This window comes from Electrophorus electricus, chromosome 17 (genome assembly GCF_013358815.1).
Source record: "Electrophorus electricus isolate fEleEle1 chromosome 17, fEleEle1.pri, whole genome shotgun sequence".
NCBI lineage: Eukaryota > Metazoa > Chordata > Actinopteri > Gymnotiformes > Gymnotidae > Electrophorus > Electrophorus electricus.
In genome coordinates this window covers 8,005,326-8,032,875 of record NC_049551.1, presented here as the reverse complement: position 1 = coordinate 8,032,875, position 27,550 = coordinate 8,005,326, and the positions used below count along the sequence as shown (strand labels likewise).

General features: G+C 53.1%; 1 protein-coding gene across 1 annotated transcript in view; it reads left to right on the top strand.

The window, feature by feature from the left end:
• The window catches only part of LOC113570047 (roundabout homolog 2-like), a 73,971-nt gene that overhangs the window by 34,971 nt on the left and 11,450 nt on the right, over positions 1–27,550 (top strand). Inside the window, exons 3-21 of the mRNA XM_035535868.1 lie at positions 4,048–4,205; positions 4,344–4,464; positions 4,620–4,758; positions 7,675–7,811; positions 9,387–9,511; positions 10,246–10,417; positions 11,944–12,149; positions 13,095–13,176; positions 13,255–13,420; positions 14,423–14,589; positions 14,894–15,015; positions 16,986–17,217; positions 20,919–21,043; positions 21,194–21,359; positions 23,051–23,230; positions 24,426–24,452; positions 24,651–24,693; positions 26,762–26,889; positions 27,528–27,550. The exon at positions 27,528–27,550 is cut by the window's right edge and continues 253 nt beyond it. Coding sequence (XP_035391761.1) covers positions 4,048–4,205; positions 4,344–4,464; positions 4,620–4,758; positions 7,675–7,811; positions 9,387–9,511; positions 10,246–10,417; positions 11,944–12,149; positions 13,095–13,176; positions 13,255–13,420; positions 14,423–14,589; positions 14,894–15,015; positions 16,986–17,217; positions 20,919–21,043; positions 21,194–21,359; positions 23,051–23,230; positions 24,426–24,452; positions 24,651–24,693; positions 26,762–26,889; positions 27,528–27,550 — 2,519 coding nt within the window. The remainder of the gene's footprint in view (positions 1–4,047; positions 4,206–4,343; positions 4,465–4,619; positions 4,759–7,674; positions 7,812–9,386; positions 9,512–10,245; positions 10,418–11,943; positions 12,150–13,094; positions 13,177–13,254; positions 13,421–14,422; positions 14,590–14,893; positions 15,016–16,985; positions 17,218–20,918; positions 21,044–21,193; positions 21,360–23,050; positions 23,231–24,425; positions 24,453–24,650; positions 24,694–26,761; positions 26,890–27,527) is intronic.

Below are 27,550 nucleotides of genomic sequence, written 5' to 3'. Positions count from 1 at the left end.
TATGACGAAGAGATTGTTAATTAACTGACATGTTAGATGAAAGAAAAACCCAACAACTATAAGCACTGGAGAGCTAGAACCAGGGGCCCCTGGAGTCCTAGGCCCTCACCTGTAAAATGTGAAAAGTAACACACCCAGGTATTGCTGAATGGACAGGTGTTGTGTAAAGGTACACGGGCACCTTCTGTGTTAATGAATATTTGTCCCCAAGCTGGCTTTAGACGCAAGTGGTGCGTCTCACTACAGGATGTATATGTGAGAACAGATTGTTTGTGAGCGAGTGTTTGAAGTGCTCAGCCCAGAGCTAAAAGAGAGTGCATTAGTAGGTTATCTGCAGTTGGGCTGAGCCTGTCGCCGTCGGGGACGCTATGGAGACCTTGGCACTTTGTCTAATGATTACTGATGACTTTTTAGGGCATATACAAGTTGTTTAACTTATTCCAAAACTGCAATGCAAATGTATTTCTCTCCTCTTTTTTCTCTGCCTGTTTCACCTTTATCACTCTGTTATCTCTCTTTCTCTCTCTCTCTCTCCTTTCATCTCTCCTTCTCTCTGGAGAAGAGATAAAATCCTCATCAGCAAATGTATGTGATTATCTCACAGGACTGCGGATTCTTTTATCCTTTTGGTGTCATCACCATGACAGAAACAGGACAGCCCCCTGCGTGCCCCAGAGACCGCAGCCTGCCGGTGGTGCCAGCTCATGACTGGCCTTTTCAAACGGAATATTCAGAGTGCCTCCGCCGGCGGCTTTGTCGAGCTTCCTGTTTGAAACAGCACTCAGTGGCCGTGTGTGGCGTGGCACAGAGGCTTTCCCTTTTTTTAATGTTGTGGAGAAAAAGCGTGAACGAACTGGAGCACCTCTGTTCGAAGCAGAGCTTTCTCTTTCGTCATTGCACACGTACGCTTCCGTACAAGTTCAGAGGTGACGACGGAGGCCGGCTGGCTGTAGATAAACGCAAGCGGATCTGAATGTATAGCGCATTCTGTTTACGAGAGTCTGTATCCCTGTTTAGGGGAGAAAGGGGTATATTTCAGAGGGAAGTTGTTTTCTTTTAACAAATCAAATAAGCACAGATGCGTCCGGAAGCACAGGGAATACCAATCAGCTGCACCGCACTCAGGTGCGTGAGTGAAATTACACCACATCCTGACTTACTGCAGAAACCATGACGGCTAGAATACAGACTAGGTACAGTGTAGTTCATATGGCGACAATATGGATACGCATTGCATAGCCCGTGTTTTGGAGATGGGGTATCACCTTGGGAGTTCGTTTCGTTGGTCTTGTTGTCTTGGTAGCTGGTCGGTCCCTTACCCCCAATTCTAGATGTTACAGCATCTCACATTAATTTGTTTTGACATCCAGCACAAAATTATAGTGCCTAAATAAAGTATACACATATACTCATTGTTCTTTCTGTGCAGCCACAAAGCCATGCACGGAATGTTCCAGAACGCTCCATTGTAGAGCACAGCTGGGTTGGAAATGTTTATTACGTGTGTCACAGCACATTGCCTGGAGGCGGAAAGCGCACGCCACTCAGGGACGTCCTTCAGGTGTTCATCACAGACGTCAAACCCAGCGGCGCGTGGTCGGTTTCTGTCCCGCCACTCCGTCCATCCCATTCCTCCTTCTGCGGCGCGCGACGTGTCTGTGGATCGAAAAACGGGAGTGCCGTGAATTCCTGTGCTGGCGTTCCACTCTCCCCGACCACCACCCGAGAGATGACAAAACCTGGGCGTAAATGCCCACACAGCCTCTGTTCCCACCGTCCTCCCATAACAGTTCCTGTGAGGTTGGCTCACCAACGAAACAAGGAGCACGCCGGCTCCTTTTTGCAGTGGCACAACCTCGCACGTGCTGTGACTGAAAAGAGGATCTTTTGTGTTTTGTTTTGTGTTTCCGCGCGTCCTGAAGTCAGATGATCTCTTCTTCCTGTGCGTTCGGGTCCTGCAGGAATCCGGCGACACGTCGTCTAACTCTCTGTAAAGTAACCGTGTATGACATTGCTTTGGGGACCGCATGGTGACCTGGTACAAGGCACAGGGCACGGCACAGGTTTTTATGTCCCTTCTTCAGCAGAGGTGCACACTGTCCTGTGAACAGAGTGACCGTTCCTTTCCAGCTCCTACCCGGCCTGCGCGTCGTTGCACAAAGGCAGCTAGCTGCGTACATAAGCTCCCGGATTCTGGCGTACCCAAGCGATTCCCAACTTACAGCCACGGAAGCTCGACGTTATCCCTTTCTCAGGTCACCGGCTGTTGAAAGACGCATTTTGAAATGTGTTTGAAATTGAGACGCGCGCCGAGGCCCCGTGGTAAGGCTCGGCCGGAAGGGACAGCTTCAGTCGCACTGAGCTCTTGCAGCGCAGACACTTGCCTCAAACGACTGTGCGTAGAACAGCTGTGTTTGGAATACAGATTGGTGCCTGTATCAGTTGACCTTCCTGTTGGTTTCCTCATTAACATAAGATCTTAAACCCATAAACGTGCAACAGTTTGAAGAAATGCAGATAATAGATTCGGATGTTTCCTTCCCCCCCACTCCCAATCACACAATCATGTTTATTAGGGAGAAGTTGGTGATTAACGTGACGGGAATAATGAAGCTCGGTTCAGCTGGCTCTGAATAACAGAACACCTGTGTGTGACACTATTTTTGCTGTTGCCTTCATTCTCATTTATCATCTCCATATTACCTTTTCTGCATAATTACATAATGATTCTCTATACAGCACTGGAGGAATACCTTCGTGCTGTCTGTTTAGCCCCTCCCCCCCGCCGTGCTGCGGAATGAAATCTTTGTCTGACCGTAAATGGAGTCGCCAAACGACAGGCCCCCCAAAAGGCTCATTTGAATAATTGAAGGCGCTGCGATTCAGGTGGCGGCACCGGCGGTGGTGGCAGGTGGGCGGAGGCGGGGTAGGGCGGGGCAGGAGCTGGATGCAGAGCAATTAGGCTGGGCAAACAATGCAGCTCCGCGCTCCGCCCACAGGGGGTGGGCTTTTCACACTGCCCTTTACTTCTTCCTGATTGCAGCTGCTTCCCATTCAGCGCTTCAGTGGTAGGGGCGTGTGCGCGGAGACAGCGTGCCAATGAGACCCGCGGGGGGGCTTCCTCCCACCTGGTGGAGGTGCTGCCCCTGTGTGACGACCGCTGCTGTAGCGGATCCGTTCTCGTCGCGTTTAGCCGTTCCCCTCCACGCTCCACCACCTTTCTAACACCTCTCTCGGGTCTCTCGGCGGCTCGAGAGCCAGCGTGGCCGCCTGGACCGCCTCGCCGGCGAGAACAGGGATGGGCCAGCAAGTCCAGTCCGTCCACGAGCTTCTCGACATTGTAGACATGTGCCCCAGGTTCTTACCTACCCGGCCTGCTATGTGCAGCCATCGTTGCGGGCAACTGTACCTACTGTCACTCACTGGTTCAGACATTGATTAGAGACGGCAGAAAGCATGCCACCTGAGATGGATGAGCTACGGTGTGTGTGTGTGCGCGTGAGTGTGAGTGTGATTGTCTGTGTCAGGGGGAGCATGCTGACAGAGAACACGCACAGCCATATGGCTGAGTCTGTCTGGCCGTCCGCGTAGCTCGTCCTGACTGAAGCCGTCCGTGTTCTCTCCGAGCCGTGATTGACAGGTTGGCCTGCGGGCTTAGTCTGTCACTGCTGTTTGTCAGAGACGCTCCTCTGGGACTGGAATATCTCCCAATTATTACTGGCCTCCTCCTTCTCTGCCTCCCACGCATCTTCCCAGGCTGTTTCAACATTCCAAAACATTATGGAGGCTTATGAAAGACAACAGCTCTGTTTAGACACTAATTGGGACTGTTTTTCAACAAAATGTGCCATTAGTGCATGTTCGTGCCGAGTGCGGCGCCGCTGCAGTAATCCATTAACTAACCTTGTTGACACCTCGTATTCAAAATAGCGAGATCCTGGTCTGCACACACTGGGCCTTCCTCCTCCTCAGCTCTCTCTCTCTTTCTCTCTCTCTCTCTCTCTCTCTCTCTCTCTCTCTCTCTCTGACTGTCTTCCTGTCTCGCAGTGCTGCGGGACGATTTCCGGCAGAACCCTCAGGACATGGTGGTGGTGGCCGGGGATTCGGCCACGCTCGAGTGCCAGCCTCCCAGGGGCCACCCAGAGCCCACCACCTTCTGGAGGAAAGACAAGGCACGGCTTGACCTCAAAGACGACAGGATCACGGTGAGCGCCCCCCCCCCCCCCCCCCCACTCCTTACCGGGCTACGGTGGACAATCCTGCGAACCATAAATCACGTCCTTGAATAAATGCGTAGAACACATTGCCTGAAGTCGCAGTTTAATTCGCTAGCTGTTTCTCAGATCCGAGGCGGAAAGCTGACCATTTCTGACACCAGGAAAAGCGACGGGGGGATGTACGTGTGCGTGGCAACCAACATGGTGGGGGAGAGAGAGAGCGAGATGGCTCAGCTCTCCGTGTTTGGTAAGGGAACAGCCACATATGTGTTAGTCTGTATTTTTGAGTCAATTGGTTCTCAGCCTGCCCAAGTGTATATGTATACAAGGTCTTTTTTTATATTGCACGTGTGCGTGTGTGTGTGCGTGTGCGCGGGCGTGTGTGTGTGTGCGTGTGTCCAGAGCGGCCCATATTTGTGCGCCGGCCGGTGAACCAGGTGGTGCTGATGGACGAGAGTGCCGAGTTCAGGTGTCAGGTGCAGGGAGACCCCGCCCCTTCGCTGCGCTGGAGGAAGGATGAGGCGGAGATCCCCCGGGGCAGGTGAGGGGAAACCCCGCCACCTGACTAGCCCCCGCCCACCCTGCATTGATCCACTCTATTCATTCCTCTATTGCTTCATTCCTGCATTCTCCTATAGCGCTGGTGCGTACATCCACACAGTTGCCCGGTGGATAGAAGCAAATTAGGATGCAGAGCTTGCGGTCAGAATGCAAATCACAGTTCCGGAAAGCTGAACTGGAGCATTGCAGATTAATAATGCTGTGTATCTTAAGATGCTGATTTTTACAGGAAGGCACAGAAGAAAGTCTGAGTATATATCTGGGTGATGGAAAAGATCATTGTAACCTGTGGGGGTCCGTGGATGCATCCATGTATATGTGTATGTGTGAGTGTGTTTATGGAAGTGAGACTGCTTGAGACATGTTATTTTGTTTATATTTAGCTAATGCTCTTATTGAGTATGTATATATATATATATACATACTGATGTGTGTGTGTATGTGTACGTATATATGTATATACATACTGATATGTGTGTGTGTATATGTATATACATACTGATGTGTATGTGCATATAAATATATGTGTGTATGTGTGTATACATACTGATATGTATGTGTATATATATATATAATGTATGTGAATATATATGTATATGTATATATATACATATATATATATATATGTATGTATATGTATATGTGCATGTATATATATATATATATATATATATATATATATATATATATATATATATATATATATATATATATATATGTACTTGTATGTATGTATATATATGCACATGTGTGTGTATATGCATATATGTATATGTATATATATGTATGTATATATGTGTGTGTATATGTATATATATACTGTGTATGTATGTATGTATATATATACTGATATGTATGTGTATGTGTGTATATATATGTATGTGTATATATATGTATCAGGTGGAGCTGCCCTCTTTGGCTCGGACTCTCCCTTTTCTTTCCCGTGAGCTTTATTTCTGCGCTCCAGCCTGCACCAACTGTTCAATACTCTCCACACAAAGACCTCAGCTGTCTGGATGATAGAGCACACCCACCGCACACTGTATGCTTGCTGCTGCTAGCTTCCCATACAGTCTGTCCCGCAGTCCAGCAGGAACGTCCCCTGTGCCGCCGGCCCGAACCTCTACACAGCTGCGGCATTTTCCGGCCGGAGCTCAGCCTCCGTCTGGCCGCGCACTCCAATCTCCATCTTATTAAGTTCAAGTTCAAGTTCGGTTTATTTGTCACATACGTAGTCATACACAGTATAACTCGCAGTGAAATGGTTTTACATCAGGCTGACTGAAACTGTGGGCATCAATACTGCATTAGCTGGTCTGGAGCCGGACGGCGCAGGCTTCTGTCTTAAGCCTCATCAGACAGCGTTTAAATCTTTGATCTGAAACCGATCTCTTGATAGGGCGCAACCTCAGACGCGTGCACGGAAAGTATAGGTTTTGCCTGAAAGAGACGGTATTATGATGTTTGAGGTTTTTTAAAGCATTGATTTGATTCGTTTGTTTGTTTGTTTAAATATTCAAATGAGGGGAAGATAATATTTTAAGTATCATCCTTGCAGATATAGCTAAAATAAACCTGTGGGCACAGGGGGACCCATTGTGTGTATGTGTGGGTGGGTGTGCGTGTGTGCGTGCATGTGCGTGTCTGTGTTTGTGTTTGTATGTGTGGGTGGCTGGGTGTGTGGGTGGGTGTGTGTGGGTTGCGCATATGCGTGCGTGTGTGTGTGTGTGTGTGTGCGCATGTGCGTGCGTGTACATCTTTGTGTGCGTGTGCGCATGCGTGTACACTGCTGTGATGTCTTAGGTGTGAGAACAGTGTAAAGTGCTGAGTCGTGTATGCGGGGGTCCTCTGTGCAGTGGGCGGCTGCTCGCTTCCTCTCCGCCAGCGAAATAACAACCCCGTTTGCGAGCCTTCGTCTGCCTCTCCTCCACCTCTTAACCCAGAGGACCCCTCCAGGGAGGCACCTATATAGGTCAGAGACGTGATGTGACTGGAGTCTCCACCAGGATCCGGCCAATTGGAAGCCATTATGAGTCCTCTCTCAGCCTGGGAGTCCCCCGTCTGCATACTTCACATACTTCGCCTGCCATCAGAACCTTCCTCTCCTCTTATATAGATATGAAAAATGCATGTCTCCAAGACTCTCAGTTGAACTCTAAGCTCTTAAACCTGAAGCTCTCTCACTCTCTCTCTCTCTCTTTCTCTCTCTCTCTCTCTTTCTCTCTCTCTCTGTCTGTCTCTCTCTCCCGAAAGACACTGGCGTGATTTAGCTAGGCTGCAACTGGCTGCTGTAACTAACACCGTTCATTTGACCCACCGCGCACAGCAGAGGGTATGTCCTGATGCGCAGTTTATCCACAGAAATTAGTCGTTCATCTACGAAGCGGTTAGAAGCTCAGAGCCATGCCCCAGATACGCCAGAGCCTAGGATTCTGTCTTTCTTCCTTACTCCCGATGAAAACATATATGGGCGCGCGCGCGAACACACACACACACACACACACACACACACACACACACAGGGGCAAAACACAGTGGGTTCTTCTTCATAAATATTGAAACAGCGAAACAGTGAGGGTTCCAGCTGAAAGCACCTTTCATTTTGCCCTGCCTTTCATGCTTGCATAATTGACAGCCTTTTTCTCCACTTTACCAAATCATCTTCAACATGGACTCTCTCAAGGGCTGCGAAAAAGCCCTTTTGTTCCGCAAAAAAAACCCCGCTCCGCCGGCCCATTATTCTTTGTTTACTTATCCCGAAACGGCCTCCCGCTAATCGCCGCCCCTCCGCCCTGGCCCCCCTCTGTACGGAGAACCCAGCGTGCCGGCCACGCTCGCCGTTTTCCCGAGCCCCCTCGGGGTCGTTTGAAGACCGCTGCTTGCCGATTCTGCCCAGGTACGACACGAAATACGAGAAGGACGAGTTCATCTTGAGGGTGAAGAAGGTTTCGTCAGCGGACCAGGGAAGCTTCGCGTGCATGGCGGAGAATCGGGTGGGGAAGGTGGAGGCGTCGGCGACCCTCACGGTCAGGGGTAAGTGTGGGGCCTTCGGGTCCTTTCATCTCCAGACATTCCTGACATTTAGCAGTAAAACATCCTGACTAGGTCTGACATACAAAGATGGAGTCCATGTAGTAGCATGTTAACAGATACCCACTGACAGAGCAACTCCGCCTCTATAAATTAAGAATAACTGGTGGACCAAACTTTTTTTTCCCTCCGGATGTTGTTTGACTGCAGTACCCCTGGGCCTTGTCTACTGTGTACTGAGGAATTTTATGTCATTCTGTCTTGGTGATCACATTGGGTATTACCGTTCAAAGATTTGATAGGCCTCAGATTGGAAAAGAGAGCTAGAGAAATATGTGGTTTTGGTTTTAGACTAAATTTGGTAAAAAAAAAATCCCAATCGGACAGACGGCGGCCATTTATCCTTAACCCACTTTTTGGGTGCAGCAGCACGGAAGTCACGCCACAGAGCAGGAGTGAGGGGCTCTTATTTACGAAGCAGTTTATTTCTCTCAGCTGGAGCTGAGGCTGGCAAGACCACCTCCCCTGCGAGTGTCATTCCCTGACCAGTGGGACTCTTGCGATACACAAACAGACACTTGCGTTGCGCACACATTCTCACATACACACGCACGCAATCACACAGACGAACGCGGACGCGGGCGCGCGCACTCAGGCGAGAGCAGGGCATGGCTGACTGGCACCGACGTCCCGCTGAGTTAAAGAAATGAGGAGCTTAGTGATGGTTTAGAGCGCGGCTCTGTCCCGCGCCCTCCTGTAAAGCAATATTCTGTTCAATATTTCTACCACTTTCTCTGGAGCCAGGCAGGCCGGGGAGGGAGTAGAAGTGGGGTGAGATATAAGCGGGTTGATAAGGCACCTGAGATCTGAGTTTGCATAATTTGAAGTTTTCTAGCTGTAGCCTCTGTGCGGAAGTTTCCAGAATGCGTGCCAGGCATCGTGCTGCATTATGAGGATTCGTTCACAGTTCACCTGGTTTAAGAACCATTTCATCCATCACCCAACAGCGCCCTGTCGTGAAGTTACTGTGTCCGATGCCATGTCACTTACTCTTCATCCTCTCCTTCCCTTCGGTATCTGTTGTTCTCGTTCCCCACCCCTAACGCACCCCCACTGGCTCTCACTCAGATCATTGTTCTTTCACCAGCTCAACCTCTTGGTAAGTGCCCATCCAGACTATGCTACTAGCAGTCCTGCCCGTTAGTTAAAATCTTCCTTTCATACAGACGCTAAGTTGGGATTTCTGGAGCATAGCAGTGCCTGTGAATCCTGAGAGAACTGATGCATGGCCCTTGGGTAGCCCTGTCGGCGTTCTGAAATTTCGAAACTTTGAAATCGGAGGTTTTTGGTTGTTGTTTAAAGAAATGTGGTGCCGCAGAAATGGAGATAAAAATGTGGTGAAATCTTTGCGTGGACATGCTTCTGCTAAACCTCCTACCTCGCATTTCCAGCCGTTAGCCAAACCCGCCGTTCGCTGTTTGCTTTCCCGCCTCCTCCTGCATTAAACATGACCGCGGCCGCCGTGGCAACAGTGACGCCCCCTGTTCCGCTGTTTGTGCGTGCGACCTTTCATCTCAGAGGCGCCCCAGTTCGTCGTGCGGCCCCGGGACCAGATCGTGACCCAGGGGCGCGGTGCCACCTTCCCGTGCGAGACGAGGGGAAATCCGCAGCCCGCCATGTTCTGGCAGAAAGAGGGCAGTCAGGTGAGCGCCCTCCCCGCTACATCCCGCTACTCAGGTATGGGCTCCTCCGCACAGCTGGGCCCTGCCGTGGTGACCCACGAGTACACCCTGACAGTCATTTTGGACTTAAAACAAGATATTTAACTCAGCGAACCAATTAGCGCACTGAATAAATGGCAGGATTTTCAGTGGTTGACTGGATTTTGCCTTCAGAGTAATAAAGTAGCCATCGGCCCTCCGTCACTTGACTTACATGGGGGTGGGAGGGTCATTTGTCATCTCAGAATTTATTCATTTACTGTATTCGAGTCATTAGGGCTAATTGAATCTGGCTAATGCCCTTCCTCTCCCCTCAGTCGGGGTAGCTTTGAGAACTTGGAGTGAAGGGGAAATCTCATTAGAGGCAGGAGAGACAGAGACCCCCGGGGCTGCGAGTGTGTGGAAAAGCCTCTCCTGGGCCCTCCACGCCAAAGGGGACGGCGGCCGGACGACGAGCACTCGCTGCGGCCCGTAATTACCGGCCCACCGCGGCGCAAGACGCCAGTCAGAGCCCGCCGTGGGCGCCCGTGAGCAAACGCTCACCGCTCGACTCCAGCGCGCCTCGGCGCAGGAAAGAAGATGTTCTTGTCACGAGCTCCGCCCTCTCCAGACATTGCAGAAACATGTGCCTTTTGGTTTTGCTAGTCTATGCGGGATGTCATTTTGTTCTTGGGTTTTTTTTGGCCTGGTGACTTCTGCGTTCTCGCCGTCCTCAGGAACTGCTCTTCCCGAGCCAGCCTCCTCAGGTCGGAAGCCGCTTTTCCGTGGCGTCGAACGGCGATCTGACCATCGCCTCGGTCCAGCGCGCGGACGCGGGCTACTACGTCTGCCAGGCCCTCAGCGTAGCCGGCAGCATCCTGGCCAAGGCCCAGCTGGAGGTGTCTGATGGTGAGTGTGCTGAGCCTCCAACCCCAGCCTCAAAGACCCCACAATTACTAAACGTTCCTTGACCACGTTGGTCAGGCAACCCTGAATTTCCTCTAGGTTAGAACTGCACAAGAAATCAGTCAGAACACTGCACCAGTGACCTCATATCTAAGATCTGGTTTATAATGTAATGTATACAAACATTACTCTGGTCTGAAAACACAGCTGAATCATACAGTAATTGGCCATTCCCAAAGGATTTATTGGTGTACAAACGGACATAATCTGCAATACTTTGTCTCGGGAAAAATATAAATTGCACAACAGAATACCTTTTTTTTTTTTTTACCGCACTGTCGGATTGCCAAACGTTGCGGCACTTGCAGTTCCACTCTAGATCCGGTGACCTACGCCGCTTTGCTGCGCGTGCGGCAGATAACTTTGGGAAAGTGTGTGGCAGGAACTCATCGACGTTTTGCTGGGGGCCCGGAGAGGAGAGAGAGAGAGAACCGGCGTGGGGCCCGGAGGACGAGCGAAGCCCATAAAGTGTGACACAGGGCGCGCTGATGGAGAGATGCGCGTTTACACCCACTTCTCCTCTCGAAGCGTATCATTATCTTAAGTGCTGCGGAGGCGCCTGGTGGGGTGGGGTGGGGGTGGAGTGTTGGGGGGGGTTGTTGTGGGGGGGGGGGGGGTTTGCTCCCTGCCCCCTTTTCATTCCGCCTTGGCCTGCTCTCGCAGACATTATTGAATTAACATCTGCTCGAGGCCCTCTCTCCGCACAAGGGGAGCCTCAGCCTCAAAGCAGCCACTACTGGATCGCCACGCATATCAATCGCGAGGAGGAAGCAGACGAGGAGGATCTGGGGGGCGGAGGAGGGAGGAGGAGGAGGCGAGACGGAGCGAGACAAAGGAGGGAGAGAGTGCACAGGCTAAGCCGATGACGGAGATAAAAGCCCCCGGTCTGCATTGTGCTGTGTATAGACCATTTTATGTAAATTCATAATAGTGTGTGCATGCGGGCAGCATTTAACATTAAGAACTCGGCGGGAGCCGTGGGCTTTCAGGCTGGGAGACACAGAGGTTGCTTTGTGGTCCTTGAGCCTGTAATATTGTTGTAATGCAGTCGATTTCTCTCAGTAGAAGAGATAAGGAGATGAGCGAAGGATACCAGGAGGTTCGCATCCATGCATAGATGCAACCCGTCTGCTGAAATGGCTTTGTTAAATGAGAGTGTTTGGTTAGGGGAGAGACAGCGAGTGGGGGTGTGAACTCAAAAGCTGGTGTGGTGAAAAAAAGCGCTTTAATTAGCCTCTAAGGCAAGACATTTTTCATGCACACCTTGTAATTAGTGTGCCAAGGTGTGATGGCATTTCATGAGGGTGGCATTTTTTTACATGGCTGACCACAAAAACAGGTGCTACACTTCAGAACATGACACTGGCAGTATGCGCCCGGTCTCCTGCAAGGTCAAAGAGGAAAAAAAAAATATGATAAGGAAATTGTCATTATGCATGTAGTTATTTTCTTTGCTTCCTGCTCAACAGCTCTTAAGGACCGCCCACCCCCCATTATTCAGCAGGGCCCAACCAATCAGACGGTGGGAGTGGGCGGTCTGGCTCTGTTGGGATGTCGGGCGTCTGGAGACCCGGAGCCCACTGTCACTTGGCTGAAGGGTGGGCTCAGTCTGATGGGCACCGAGCCCCACATGTCCCTGCTGGACCCGGGCAGCCTGCAGATCCAGAACACCAAGGTCCTTTTCTGTGGTTTAGAATTGCTGTGTAGTCACATCATGTATGGTGTTGAAAGTGTGTGTGTGTGTGTGTGTGTGTGTGTGTGTGCAGAGTGAGGGTGAAAGAGTGAAGGGAGAGAAGAGAGGAGAGTGGTGTCAGAGAGGCATGGTTTAGATGGACAAGTGCATTCAGTTTAAAGATGAATAAAGAGTATTGATTTTTTAATAAATTGCTAAACGCTGCCATTTAAGGAGCTGTCTTTAGCTCAGCTCTGACAGAAACTGGGCTCTTCCTCAAGGACAGCTCTTTATAGTTGATTAAAGACACACACACACACACACACACACACGCACGCACTCTGCATTCATAGCTCTTATCTGCATTCTTATCTCTCTTTGGATGTCAGTTTCACTTAAATCACTCTCTGAATCAAACTCTGAATCAAATTAATAGAGCATATGCAAACACAGTGAAGAAAGGCTGGCTAGTGTCAGAGAGAGTGAGAGAGAGAGAGTCAGTTCTTGCCATATGCCGTTGTTGCACCAATCAGTACTAAGTAGACCACTGTGTCACCATGTCAGTGTAGCTGCATTGATGATGACTGGGTGCAGAGTTCTAAATTAAATTTATTAACAAAATTAACGTCAGCACTTTTACCAGTCGCATAGTGTCAGTCTCTCTCTCTGGCTCTCTGCGATGCTTCTTCACAGAGGCCGTTAGAGGTTAATGCATTTTCGTTGTCATGTCTTGGCAGAATGTGGAACTTCCAGCAGTTGATTATGATGATTGTACTAGAACATCTAGATAGCTGTCACCACCAGAATGGCTTAATTCTATACTCACATCGGCTACTTAGCAAGTCGATCAGTAATCGGTCCTTTTCGCTGAAAAAAAATCTATATTTTACATGGGTGTCGCTGAAATCTCGCTCAGCTCTGTGTGGTCTGTCGCTGTCTTTATTCCAGCTCTCGGACTCCGGCCTGTATACGTGTTTGGCCAGCAGTTCCAGCGGAGAGACGTCGTGGAGCGCCTTCCTGGACGTCCGAGGTGCTTGCTGGTTTTGCCAGAACGTTCCATTATGTCACTCCTAGCGCTTCCTGTCTAACGCCCCCTTCTTCCTCTCAGAGTCAGCCGAGCCTGTGGACTCCGCGTCCCACAATGCCACTGCTCTCCCGGGTCCGCCCTCTAAGCCTGAGGTGACCGATGTCACCAAGAGCAGCGTGTCACTGTCGTGGCGTCCTCGCCCTGAGGACGCCTCCCTGGTTTCCTCCTACGTCATCGAGGCCTTTGGGTATGTCCGCCGCACATGCCCGCTGGTCCTGCCGCCCTTCACACACACGCCACAGACACCTACCCCCCTGTGACCTGCCACTGAAGGGGTTGGTGGTTTATTTCTGGAGCAGGGACTGTGCTGTGCTTAAGTGTGGCTTCCCAGGGCGTTATTTGGCTCGCTGCTTTCCATCAATATTGCAGTGGCCGGTGCACTAAGACTGGGGTGATTGTGTGAAGGTTGACCTTCAGTGGGCGTTAGTCACACGACTCGCTCTCAGGTAGTAGAAGACAGCCTGCTCTAGATAGGGATGGCTCAGGTCGGGGGTCCTCCCCCTTTTCACACCTGTTACACAATAGTTAAAAGTCCATAATGGCTAATAATAAAGGCGAGCGTTAATGTAGCTGCAGATATTGTGTACTATGCATGCTAATGCTGGGTCGTGTGAAAGCTTCTTTGCAAAATGCTTTATGGTGAGCTGTTAAAACAGACACTCTGTCCGACAGCAGTCCGAACTCATGCTGGTCGTGTCAGGGACGGCCGCCCGAGGCACGTTCCCTCTCCCTGAGCAGCGTCCTCACTGTGTCCCCTCTGCGTCCCCTCTGTGTCCCCTCTGCGTCCTCACTGTGTCCCCTCTGCGTCTTCACTGTGTCCCCTCTGTGTCCCCTCTGCGTCCTCACTGTGTCCCCTCTGTGTCCCCTCTGCATCCCCTCTGCGTCTTCACTGTGTCCCCTCTGTGTCCCCTCTGCGTCCTCACTGTGTCCCCTCTGCGTCCCTTCTGCGTCTCCTCTGCACCCCCTCTTTGTCCCATCTACATTCCCTCTGCGTCCCCTCTGCGTCCCCTCTGCACCCCCTCTTTGTCCCATCTACATTCCCTCTGTGTCCCCTCTGTGTCCCCTCTGCGTCCCCTCTGCACCCCCTCTGTGTCCCCTCTGCATTCCCTCGGTTTACCCTCTATGACCCTTCTGCGTCCTGTCTGCGTCCTCTCTGCGTCCCTTCTGTGTCCTCTCTCTGCGTCCGCAGCCAGCTGGTAAGTAACAGCTGGCAGACGGTGGCCGACCACGTGAAGAGCACGGCGTACACCGTGGAGGAGCTGCGCCCCAACACAGTCTACCTCTTCATCATCCGAGCAGTGAACGCGCGGGGCGTGGGCGACCCGAGCGTCATGTCCGAGCCCGTCCGCACGCAGGGTAACCTCCACCCCCCACCCCCCCAACCTTCCTCCGCCTCCCTCAGAAACTAGCCTTCAGACATGGTTAACGTAGCCACTCAGCTAGCGCTGAGCCTTAGGCAAACACCACCACCACCGCAGAGAAATATGAATTAGTCAAGGATGAGACGTTACTCCTCACAGCGGCGTTGTGAAAGACACTTTACCTGTAGAACCGCGTGTGACGGAGATTACAGTGTGTCTCGCACACCAGCTGTGTTTTCCTTGACGATGCTCAGTTCGTGCACGTGCCTCTGTCTGTGTGCCGTCCACGTGTTTGGCAGACATCAGCCCGGCCGTGCGGGGCGTCGACCACCGGCAGGTGCAGAAAGAGCTGGGTGATGTCATCGTCAGCATGCACAACCCCGTGGTGCTGAGCTCCACCTCCGTGCGGGTAACGTGGGTGGTAAGCTGAGCTTCGCTTTACTCTACAGGAATGCATACACACACCTAAAATACCCAGACACAAACATAAGCCACATATGAATGCACGACCTTCGTGCTCAGAATGCAGGACACAACCAGGAATTTTGAATCAAACAAAGTGTTGCAAAAAGATTTTTAAAAAATGAACAATTCCGGGGGATTCAATTTGGACATGTCTCACTGGGATGTAAAAGTCCCCCACTGTGACGTCTCAGTGCGACAATAGCTTGACTGCAGAGAGCCGCCAGGAAGCCAGGGAGAGCCTTGCAGAGGGCCGTTAAAAGTAAAGCGTGTTTTCATGCCACACCCTAATTTGGGCCACGCTCAACCAGGGATTCCAGGCTGGAAACAGGAGCCTGGACACCAAGTGCACGGCCATCTGGCGCTTCATTAATCTCGGACCATTTAGGCTGACGTTTGAATTTGGACAAATGGCTCTCCCTGAAACAGATAGATCACTATTAGCCCAGCGTGCTGGTTTTTGGGAGCTGTCTGTGGGTTCCACACAGTCACTGCGCCTCATGCTTTTGTTTGGCAAAGTGTTGGTGCCACTTTGTCTCTGGAGTGTTATTTAATGAGGAGAATCACCCCCAACACACACGCGCACACACACACACACACACACACACACACACACACACACACACACACACACACAATGCGCATGCACCACACTCAAACTATATGTTGCAGTGCTGCAGTAGCATGCATACACGTGATTTATACGCTTGCATGCTGGTGCGGGGCTCCTTTAATGGTCCATACTGGACTTTCGTGGTGATGCCGTGTGCCAGCGTTGGAACGCGCTGCCAAATTGCCCTCTTTCTCAAACACAAACATGGAGTTGGCAGTCAGAACCGTGTGCAGTCATTATAGAAGCAAACCGTTATTGATGCGCTTTCAGAACAGTATCACAAAGCAGGGTTTAGTTTTCCATCACTTATCATGGTGATTGCAGTCCAAACCGAAACACAAACATGCTCGACCTGTTCCCTGTCAAGGTCATTCGGCTCAGTCGTGGATGACGTTTGGGAGAAGTTGGTCACTTAAAAACGTGTGAAAAATGAAGAATCAAAAATAGCAGGAATTGGTATACTAGAAGACTCGCAGAACTGCTGAGTCTGATTTCCTCCAGTGCTTTGACATCACCGGCACTTTAACCAGCTGGCAATCAAGGTGTCTCAGTTCCGACATGAAACGTTCCCCAAAATAATGACATCATTGCTTATTCGTGGCGTAGCCTGAAGGTTACACCACTTAGCGTTTTATCCCTTCTCAGTAGCGCATTCCAGTTTCCATTACGTGCTCGCCCTGGCACTGGGAGACGGACCTGTCCCGTTTCACCGTGCGTCCGTGCAACAGACGGGATCGGTACGCACTGGTCTCTATTAGAATGCTCTACGGGACTAAGTGAAGCTTTTAGATCCCTTATTCATTTCCGTAATGAAGTGCACACACCCCCTCCCATGTGCTCACGCAAACACGCGCACACACACGCACACATTCCCGGGTTTGTACGGCGGTACAAGGTGGGAGGGGCGAAGGCAGCCGGCTGATTTATTTGGGCCGGGCTGACGGTAAACAGCTACTTTATTTCGCCCGTAAAAGCTTTTGCTTGCTTCTGCCCCTGTTAACAAGCCATTACGGTGAGTTATACACCCTCCCTCCGCCGAATGACTTCCACTGTACCTATACACGGTGACACAGCATCGCCGAAGCAACCGAACCATTGTTTTTAATGCACTGGACAGGGCCTTACAAAGCATATAGAGCGGCCGGTTCTTCACCGTTGACTCCGTCTCGTCATTTGAAAACAATCAGTGTGAGGATGCAGGCAGGGTCGTTGTCTTTGCTTCATATTTTTGATGCGTCTGCCCCTCTTTGACCCTCCCTCATCTTTCGGTCTCCACGACTCCTATCCATCTCCTCACCCCCTGTTGGCCGCCACAGGTCGAGAACCCGTCCAGGTTCATCCAGGGCTACCGCGTCCTGTACAGACAGACGTCCGGGTTGTCCTCCCCGGGGCCGTGGCAGGAACAGGACCTGAAGGCCCCGACCGAGCGAGGCATCACCCTGCGTGACCTAAAAAAGGGCGTGGTCTACGAGATCAAGGTCCGCCCCTTCTTCAATGAGTTTCAAGGAGCAGACAGCGAATCCATGACAGCACGCACTTTGGAGGAAGGTAACTGCCCCCCGGAAGTGAGGAGACGCACTTTATGTTCGGAACGCACCTGTAACCGTGCAGGACTTAATATGTAATTCCTTGGTGGACAGTTTCCTACATTTAGGACAGTGGGCTCTCGGTTACCTTGCATTAACTTTTCCGACTTCTCCAGAAGTAATGGATTCTGGGTCGTACTACCATTGCCCTGGGCATGAGTGCATGTGAACTTAAGTGCTTTGTCCATGCCTCGGTCCATACAGGCTGATCTGTTGAGAGTTTTGTGGGAACAGCAGGACGCCCTGCCTTTCATGACACACACTCCAGGACACACACACATGCTCTCTCTGTCTTTCTTTGACATACTCCATCACAAATTCAAACCCTGCTACGCTGCTGTCATCATGCCTGCCATATCACTGTCAAGAACCACTCGACAGTTCAGTCAGAATCCCAATACCCCCCTCCTCTCTCCATCTCTCTTTCTCTTTCTCTCTCCTTGGTCTCCTTCTCTCTCTCTCACTCTCTCTCACTCTCTCTCACTCTCGCCCCCACCCAGCACTCTGTTTCTGCTCTCTCTCTCTTCTGGCTATGTCCTCGAGCGCACATATACCGTAGCTATAGTGGGTGAGATATTTATTGGAGATCACACGGTTCACGTTCAGCTCACATCCATTAGCGCAATTAGTCCCGCGGAGGTTTTGCTTCACCGAGAGTGAAGAGCGCCGTTCCGCACAGGCGGCAGAGGATGACGCGGTGCGCGCTTCCTCTTCCACAGAGTCGTGCGACTTTTATACGGTCATCGCTACGGTCCAACTGATGGTCTGATTTTCTGCCCATGTTTTTGTGTGCTTAAGCGACAGCTAATACACTCGGTGCACCTGAGGGTACACCTGAGGACATGAAGGGTCCTCTGTCTTTTCTCACACTCTCTCTCTCCCTCTCCATGTCTCCCTCTCTCTTTCTCGGGAGGTTTGGGGACAGAAATAGAGGCCAGCGTGTTGTGAGGTTGCCAAGGTGTCACTTGGCACTGGCTCACATTCGTGTCGGGGATGCATCAGAGCTAATGGCCTTATTAGCATCCCTTCATTACTGTACATGGGCATGGAGTGCTTTCACTTAGCTCAAATATGCGTAACATGCTGCTTTAGAGTGCAGAACGCCTGCTTGCCTGTTACTGTTGGCGGGCTGTCTCACAGACAGGCTAAGCGCCTCCTCGATTAGGAACCGCGCAATGCGGAGAGTCAAACGCCCTTCCCGGCAGCTGCCTCTGCCACCCCTCCTCCCCACCTCCCGCTCCCCACAATCCCCCCAACAGCCCCGCCCCTCCTCCCCACCTCCCGCTCCCCACAGTCCCCCCAACAGCCCCGCCCCTCCTCCCCACCTCCCGCTCCCCACAGTCCCCCCAACAGCCCTGCCCCTCCTCCCCACCTCCTGCTCCCCACAGTCCCCCCAACAGCCCCGCCCTTCCTCCCCACCTCCCGCTCCCCACAATCTCCCCAACAGCCCCGCCCCTCCTCCCCACCTCCCGCTCCCCACAGTCTCCCCAACAGCCCCGCCCCTCCTCCCCACCTCCCGCTCCCCACAGTCCCCCCAACAGCCCCGCCCCTCCTCCCCACCTCCCGCTCCCCACAGTCCCCCCAACATCCCCGCCCCTCCTCCCCACCTCCCGCTCCCCACAATCTCCCCAACAGCACCGCCCCTCCTCCCCACCTCCCGCTCCCCACAGTCCCCCCAACAGCCCCGCCCCTCCTCCCCACCTCCCGCTCCCCACAGTCCCCCCAACAGCCCCGCCCCTCCTCCCCACCTCCCGCTCCCCACAGTCCCCCCAACATCCCCGCCCCTCCTCCCCACCTCCCGCTCCCCACAATCTCCCCAACAGCCCCGCCCCTCCTCCCCACCTCCTGCTCCCCACAGTCCCCCCAACAGTCCCGCCCCTCCTCCCCACCTCCCGCTCCCCACAATCTCCCCAACAGCGCCGCCCCTCCTCCCCACCTCCCGCTCCCCACAATCTCCCCAACAGCGCCGCCCCTCCTCCCCACCTCCCGCTCCCCACAGTCCCCCCAACATCCCCGCCCCTCCTCCCCACCTCCCGCTCCCCACAGTCTCCCCAACAGCCCCGCCCCTCCTCCCCACCTCCCGCTCCCCACAGTCCCCCCAACAGTCCCGCCCCTCCTCCCCACCTCCCGCTCCCCACAATCTCCCCAACAGCCCCGCCCCTCCTCCCCACCTCCTGCTCCCCACAGTCCCCCCAACAGTCCCGCCCCTCCTCCCCACCTCCCGCTCCCCACAATCTCCCCAACAGCGCCGCCCCTCCTCCCCACCTCCCGCTCCCCACAATCTCCCCAACAGCGCCGCCCCTCCTCCCCACCTCCCGCTCCCCACAGTCCCCCCAACAGCCCCGCCCCTCCTCCCCACCTCCCGCTCCCCACAGTCTCCCCAACAGCCCCGCCCCTCCTCCCCACCTCCCGCTCCCCACAGTCCCCCCAACAGTCCCGCCCCTCCTCCCCACCTCCCGCTCCCCACAATCTCCCCAACAGCGCCGCCCCTCCTCCCCACCTCCCGCTCCCCACAATCTCCCCAACAGCGCCGCCCCTCCTCCCCACCTCCCGCTCCCCACAGTCCCCCCAACAGCCCCGCCCCTCCTCCCCACCTCCCACTCCCCACAGTCCCCCCAACAGCCCCGCCCCTCCTCCCCACCTCCCGCTCCCCACAGTCCCCCCAACAGCCCCGCCCCTCCTCCCCACCTCCCGCTCCCCACAATCTCCCCAACAGCTCCGCCCCCCCACTGATGTCACAGCACCCTCGTCATGCCGCGTAACCCGATTAGAAATGTTAAACCCGCCGCTGACAAAGTGCCGGCCCTGTTCTGCTCCTAATCCACGGCCGCCGCAGATTCCGCCGATATGATTCAACAGCCCACGGAAAGCTAACACCGGGGACGCTAATCTACTCCAGATTAGAAAAGAAATCTTCACCTCTGGGTGGTCAGCCCCGTGTTGGTGCGGGGGCCGATCTTAAATCTTTGCACTGAAGTGAGAGAGAGAGATCGTGAGGGACCGGCGAAGGTGACCTCTGGGGAAGAAGGTGAAACGCTACACGGGAGAGGAGGGATAAGGGGTGAGGGACAGATCAAATTAGGGGGGACAGGCACAGTAGGAGGAAAGAGCTGGATCAGGCAGGAGGTAATTGGTGGGTGCGCGGTGTGGACTCAGGAGCGATCCCCGGGCGCTGGGCGCAGCTGCTCCGTGATGCGTGCACTTTGATAGGACTAATGAAGTTAGGATTATCTCCCACCGACGGTCACGCCTCATCCGACGCTTCCTGCCGTGCGTGACCCCCTTCCCAGACCCTATACAACCATCCATTGTCTCCCAGGAGAACATCTGCAAGAAATCCTGGAGAACATCTGCGAGAAATATACGTTAATATAAGAATTTCCTCACTTGTTAAACATGTTGTGTAAAGCGCATCCATATTTGTAAGCCGTGGTCCATAGTTAAACGTCTCTTCACAGTCGCTATTTTCTCAGACGTTCCACAGCTTATTATACTCAAAGGGCAAAAGATTTCTTAGATATCTGGGTCACTTAAGAAAGCTATTAAAAATCCATTTGGAATCCTGGTTGCTGTGTGTGCGCACGTGTGTGTGTGTGTGTGTGTGTGTGCGTGTGGTTAGTTTGTCTAAGGAGCAAAGTAGTGATAAGTGTTTTACCGGGGCAGCCCCCAGTGCGCCCCCCCAGCAGGTAACAGTGCTGGCAGTGGGCGACCAGAACAGCACCTCCGTCAGCATCTCCTGGGACCCTCCACCCACAGACCACCAAAACGGCATCATTCAGGAGTACAAGGTGCTGCCACACATTCCTCCTCTTTTAAGAACTCAGAAAGCGCGCGCACGTTTCGTCTCGCCCGCTCCCAGTCGCCGTGTGTCATGCTGTTCTCCTGCTCTCCACCCCACCCCCACCCCCTCCACCCGCCCTCGTCACCCGCCGCTCCAGGTCTGGTGTCTGGGGAACGAGAGCCGTTTCCACGTGAACAAGACCGTGGACGCGGCCATCCGCTCGGTGGTGGTGAGCGGCCTGCAGGCGGGCGTGCGGTACCGCGTGGAGGTGGCGGCGGGCACCAGCGCGGGCACGGGCGTCAAGAGTGAGCCGCAGACCATCGGTGAGGTCCCACGGACGAGCCAAGGAGCAGGGGGGTGGTGCAACCCAGTTGCTTCACTTCCGGGGAGACGCTGTTCAGATCCCGGCACGGTGTTAATCACCACTGCAACACAGGCCCTCCTGCAATATTGATGGCAGAAGGCTGAATTATGCAGATGAGCTCTGTAATAATTCATAACATAATCATGTTTTGATTGTATGCCGTGATGATCCTTCGCAGTCTCAGACAATGAACTTCAGTCTTCTCGTGAGCCAACAAAGTAAAAATAATGCAGGCCAACCCTCAACCCTGTCACATATTGTCGTGTAATTATGATAATAATAACAATAATGTCACCACCACCAAAAATAACTATTACTAATATTATTATTATTAAAAGTTTGACATTGAAAATATCTTGCAGTTCATTGAGAGATTTTTGCTCAACTAGGGGGGAAAAATAAAATAAATAAAATAAAATATATATATATATACACAGAGAAAGAACGTTTTGGATAAAGGATAAAGGCCCTTCAGCTGTGCAAGCAAAGTGATTCTCATTTATTTCTCTCTCTCTCTCTCTCTCTCTCTCTCTCTCTCTCTCTCTCTCTCTCTCTCTCTCTCTCTCTCTCTCTCTCTCTCTCTCTCTCTCTCTCTCTCTCTCTCTCACTGCATGGACAGTTAGAGAATTCTTTTTAAGTGTGTCCTGCTTTAGCCCAGAGAGAAGGAGGGCGGTGAGGCAGTGTCTCTGGAGACTGCATGCGTGTCACCCTGCTAGCGTAGTTTTTCAGGCTGAGTTCTTTTTGTTTTCTTTACTAGAAAGTGATAAAAAAAAATCAATAAGATTTTCATTTAATACACTGTCCAGTACCATTTGGCAGAATGCTGTTAGCTATATCAATAATCCCCTCCAATAAACGCAGCTGTCGCTAACACAGAGGACAGTGTTATTGCTGCAGCTTATCACCTTATCTCGTTTGATCAAGCTCACTGATGGATGGGGCCAGATAATATACACCCTCCAATCAATACTATTGACGTGCGGTGTGTCCTCCCCCCCCCCCCAAGCTGCCTTTTGACTGCCAGGGGCAAAGATTCCCCCTGGCAGTCAGTGGAGAAGGCGCAGCTCTGCGCTTTAATGAAGGGCTTTGCTGTGTTGCTCATGCCGCAAGACGGGGAATCTCATTTCACAGCACAGTAGCTACACCAGGAAATCAAACTCTGATGGAGACCAACCCCCCACCATCTCGAATCTCCAAGCCCCCCCTCCCCAAAAAAAACTCCCCAGCGTCAATCACCCGTCCGCCAGCTCGGCCTGACGACAGCGCGTGGCAGCTGCCTTTCCGTGTACTTTCATCCTTCTAAGCTCATATGGTTCATTTAGGGCAGCATTCTCAGAATCTGCATTGGCCCCGCCCCCCACTCATTGCTTGTTATGCTGTTAATCGGTCAGAGAATAATCTTATTAGTAAAAATAGATTTTTGCCTTGTGCTTTTAATTGGGGTTCCTTATCTGCTGCTGGGGTGATTTGATTTGATTGGATATGACTGGATGATGGTGAAGAGGCGTTGCGCGTCCTGCTGTGGATTGATTCTTTAGCGAAGGAGTCCTATTAATCTAACATTCCATTTTTAGAAATGGGCTCTCAGTCGTTCACCTCTGTTTACCCTCGTGCACGTGTGTGGGCGCGTGTGCATGTGCTCGCGAGCAGGTGCCGAGCTGCAGGACGTGATGACAGACGACGACGGGACTGGCAGCAGCATCGCGGATGTGGTGAAGCAGCCAGCTTTCATTGCCGGGCTGGGCGGGGCGTGCTGGATCGTGCTGATGGGTTTCAGCGCCTGGCTCTACTGGAGGAGGAAGAAGCGCAAGGGCCTCAGCAACTACGCAGGTGAGGGGCCCCGCTCGGCCCACGCTGCCGCACGCCCCACTCCGTGCCTCGCTGACGCAGCTCCCCCGGGGGCCAGCTGCTGGTATGACGACGCTAGCAAAAAGCAATGGTTCGGTGTCAACACACAATTAATCCATGACGCCAAAAAAGGTCGGGTTTTTTTTAACCTGCAACTCCCAGTGCCTTATTGTACAGCTGAGAGAAGCGAAAATGCATGTAAGCTGGATTGTTTCATGATTAGAACTTGAGGCTTAGGTGAAGCCTTTATTTATGCAAACACTGCGTCTCCCGCACAGCGATGGGTCACCGTGCTAGACGGCCCTGTTCCTGTAATCGTCCTCTTACTTATGGAACAGAACCTGCTGGCTGCGTTTAGGAAAGGACATTGGCGATAAACTTTCTTTCAGTCTCCTGCCTTAGTGCGTTTTACCCCTATTAGTCAAACCCCGGAGGGCGGCACTCTGTACCTACAGCGAAAGCTGAACAAAGCCAGCTGAGCCGGCGCACGACTGCTACCCCCAGACACCTCGGGCCCCCTCGAGCCCCCCGGCTCCTGCCGTGACGCATCACATGACTACGCACAGCGACCGCGACCGCGGCCCCATCGAAAGGCGCATGAACGCGTTCGAACATTCTCATTTGGAAATGAAACGCCAGCACGGCACGTCTATTAAGGGGACCATGACCCATATTGTTCCCGCATTAGCTCTAAATACAGTCTCCAGCCTCTGAAATGTAATATGGCTTCCCCCTCCGGGGGGTAATTACGCGGTGTAGCTGTGGATTACTCTCATTACAATACGGATTGCTATCATCACGCTCCGGTGACTTGGGTGGGGCTGCGAGTGGTGATGGGGGTGGTGGTGTGCGTGTGGTGGGGGGGTTGGATTTGGGGTGTTGCCTAATTCAATAGCTGCTCGCTCCATCCAGCACCTAAGCTCCTGCTCTGATCTCTGCAGGAAATCTTTTTTCCAGCCTCTTGTTCAGTCAGGGACACCCCCCCCCCACTTCCTTTACCAGCAACTGGCCCCGCCCACCCCAGTCCCATCGCGCATGACTCGCACGGACAGTTGCCGTCGGGTTCCCAGAACGCGACTCACTCATCGCCCCGCCCACCCTGCCCCGCGCTCTCATGCTGCTGGGCGCCTCGGCGGGACCCTAACGCCCTCTCTGTTTCTGTGTTTCTGCTCCACAGTCCAGTCGTTCACCTTCACCCGCGCAGGTACTGCCCATTTGTCCTGTCCTGAGCGCGGGTTCTTCCCCGCCGCGTGGGCCGTAAGCTGCCCCGTGTGCTACAGACATTCATTTAAGCGGCAGAAGCGAGCTGCAGTCTGACAGATCTGTTTTGTCTTCTTCTTCCTCCTCCACCTCCAACTCCTCCTCTCCCGGGTGCGTGCGGCCTCGCTGTCCGGCCCTGCAGTGACGTTCCAACGTGGCGACAGAGGCCTGATGGGAATTGGAAGGTGAGTGTGCAGCGAGTGACCTCTACCCCTCACCAGGCCAACGGGGCTGAGCCGCCTAGCAGGCTGCTTCTCCCTGGAACGGCCTTCAGCCGGCCTGCCAGGCTTTGTTCCTCCCGGTCACTGCAGGCCATATGCCAAACGAACGGAACCGCAGCAAATCACTGTAGAATGGTCGAGTGGCCTTCCAGATGATTTTCAGATCAGCTGTGCACCGGCTGCCCTGGCAGCAAGGGGGAGTCAGATGGCCGAGGCAGGCGGGGTTCGGGCCCTGAGCCGGTGCTAACCCGCGGCGAACGGGCGCCTGATGGATGCACCGACACCAGCTGCCTCGTGCGAGAGCAAACGCGCATACTGACGTATCGATTGATTGGCTAATAAATCTCCCCCGGCTGGAATTAACAGAAACAATTAATCCATCAGGGTGGCTTTTTTTTATTCGGCCATTCATCGTCCCAGGCTGGCCGGGGGGCGGAGCCTCCCCGCGGCCTGTGATGGATTCTGCTGTCGGGAGGAGCTCAAGAGCGCCTGCACGAGTGAGGTTGTGAATAGATAATTATCCAAGAGAAAGAGTGCCTCATAAGCACTCTCTGTCTCTCCTGCTCTCGCTCTCTCATGCACGCACGCACAGACACACACACACACACACACACACACACACACAGACACACGCACGCATGCACGCACTCTCACACACACACACGCACGCACTCACACACACACACACACACAAACACATACAGACACACACGCATGCACACACTCACATACACACACACAGACGCATGCACACACATACGCATGCATGCACTCACACACACACACACACACACACACAGAGACACACACACACACAGAGAGATACACACAGACAGAGACACACACACATGGATGCACGCACGCACTCACACACACACCCACACACACACACACACACACACACACACACACAGAGCGAGAGAAAGACAGCCCTACCCACTCATGTGCACTCATCTTGTGAGTCCATAGAGCCCAAGGCCCTTTGAATGTCACTAGTTGGTGACCCAGAGAGAGAGCAGGACAGGAGGAGGCTCCCTGTGGGAGGTGCAGGGAGCATGCAGCCTTTCTTCACTCCCCTGACAGACCCGAGCAGGCAGGCCCAGACAAACATAGCAAAAAAGCTTTCTTCTAAATATAAATTCCAAATCTGCTTTTATATTTTACACTGTGTACCTTTACTGAGTCCAGCTGTGTGTGTGTGTGTGTGTGTGTGTGTGTGTGTGTGTGTGTGTGTGTGTTGGAATGTGGATGTTGAGGCACGGGAGGGTGTGCTAGTCTTAGTGGGAGCAGCTTGTGTAGTGGTGACTCCAGCTCCAGAAATCCCCCTGCGCTCGGCCGCACGGACCCGCCGGGGTGTAGCGCCTTCCTGGGCTGCTGAGTCCGTTAGACAAAAGGCCAAGCTAGTCGAGCGTGTGCCCTGCCGGGCTTACGCAGGCCTCCGGTTCAGCTCGCAGGGAACCAACCAAGTGTCTCCAATAACCAACCAAAGATGAAACGCTCCTGTTCTATTCCAAATCATTTTTGTTGCTGTTGTTGTCATGTACACATCTAAAACAACCTACATCAGCATTTTTTTGTCCCTCAGTTGAAGGTGGCCCAGCCAATAAGCTGGCTCCTCCTCCGTTACCATGCAGAATCCTTCACCTAAGTGTGGAGGCTGCCTGCCGGGATGCTTCTCTGTCGCAGCAGAGTGCCTCCACCTGCCTGGGCGCTAACGGCTCCTCTCTCCAGGCGAGAGGCTCCTTCACAGATTTATAGACCTGTCACCGCTTTATGTCTTCTTGTTTACTCATTTATTATTTCCACTCGGCTCGGGGCTGCGTGTGCGGGCCCCCAGCTCTCTGGCGTGCTGGTGTTTGCCGCGAACGCCCCGCCGTTGGAGCAGGAACGCCCTTCTAACTGCTATACTGAGTCTTTTTTTTTTATGCACACCCTTCATCTCTCTCTCTGCCTCCCTCTTCCACTCATTCCCACTTTCTCTCTCTCTCTCTCTCTCTCTCTCTCTCTCCCCCTCTGTCGCTTCCTGTCTCAGCCGACCTGGCCTGCTGAAGGCGGGCGACCCGGGCCTCCCTTGGCTGGCTGACTCCTGGCCCTCCACCAGCCTTCCTGCCAGCGGCATGCTGGGAGCTCCCAAAGACCACAGCAACTTCGGCCGCGGAGGTAAGATCTCAGGAGCCTGCGGAGAACTGCCGGGGAGGGAAGGCAGCGGCCTCGAAGAGCAGATCACCACTTCAAAGCCCTCCGAGCGACGGGACGGGTCACCAGTTCAGAGCCTGCAGGACACTGTGCTGATACGTCTTTGAATTCATGCATGAGCGTTATAAATATTTCAGGAGGCTGAGAATCCCACGGCAATGGAAATGGTCAGGCGATCGTACGCACTGTGGAACACTCTCTCTCAGTCTGATCCCAGATAAAAATAACAAGAGCTACAGAGTTCGAAAAAAGAGGTTTGTGTGTGTGTGTGTGTGTGTGTGTAGCTCATTTAGATCTCAGCCACCTCATCAGCGCTCTGTGGGTTGTGTGGTTCTGAGCTGAAGGTCAGAAGCTCCATGCGATTGCTTTTGTCTGAACAACGAGCGCTGCAGCCATGTACCCACCCCCACCTGAGCATCCCCTGCCATCTCCTAATTAATCTGCTGGCTAATCACTTCTACTCACCTCACCTCACCTCAGCCGGGCAGAGCTGCTGCACCCCTCTCTGGGCCTAGCAGCGGGGCCCCTGGAGCACAGCTTCACGCTGACTCTCGTCGCTTTACCCTCGTCTGGCTTTCTCTCCCACTCTACCCCTCTCCCAGACGTACTGCCAGCCGGCGGTGGC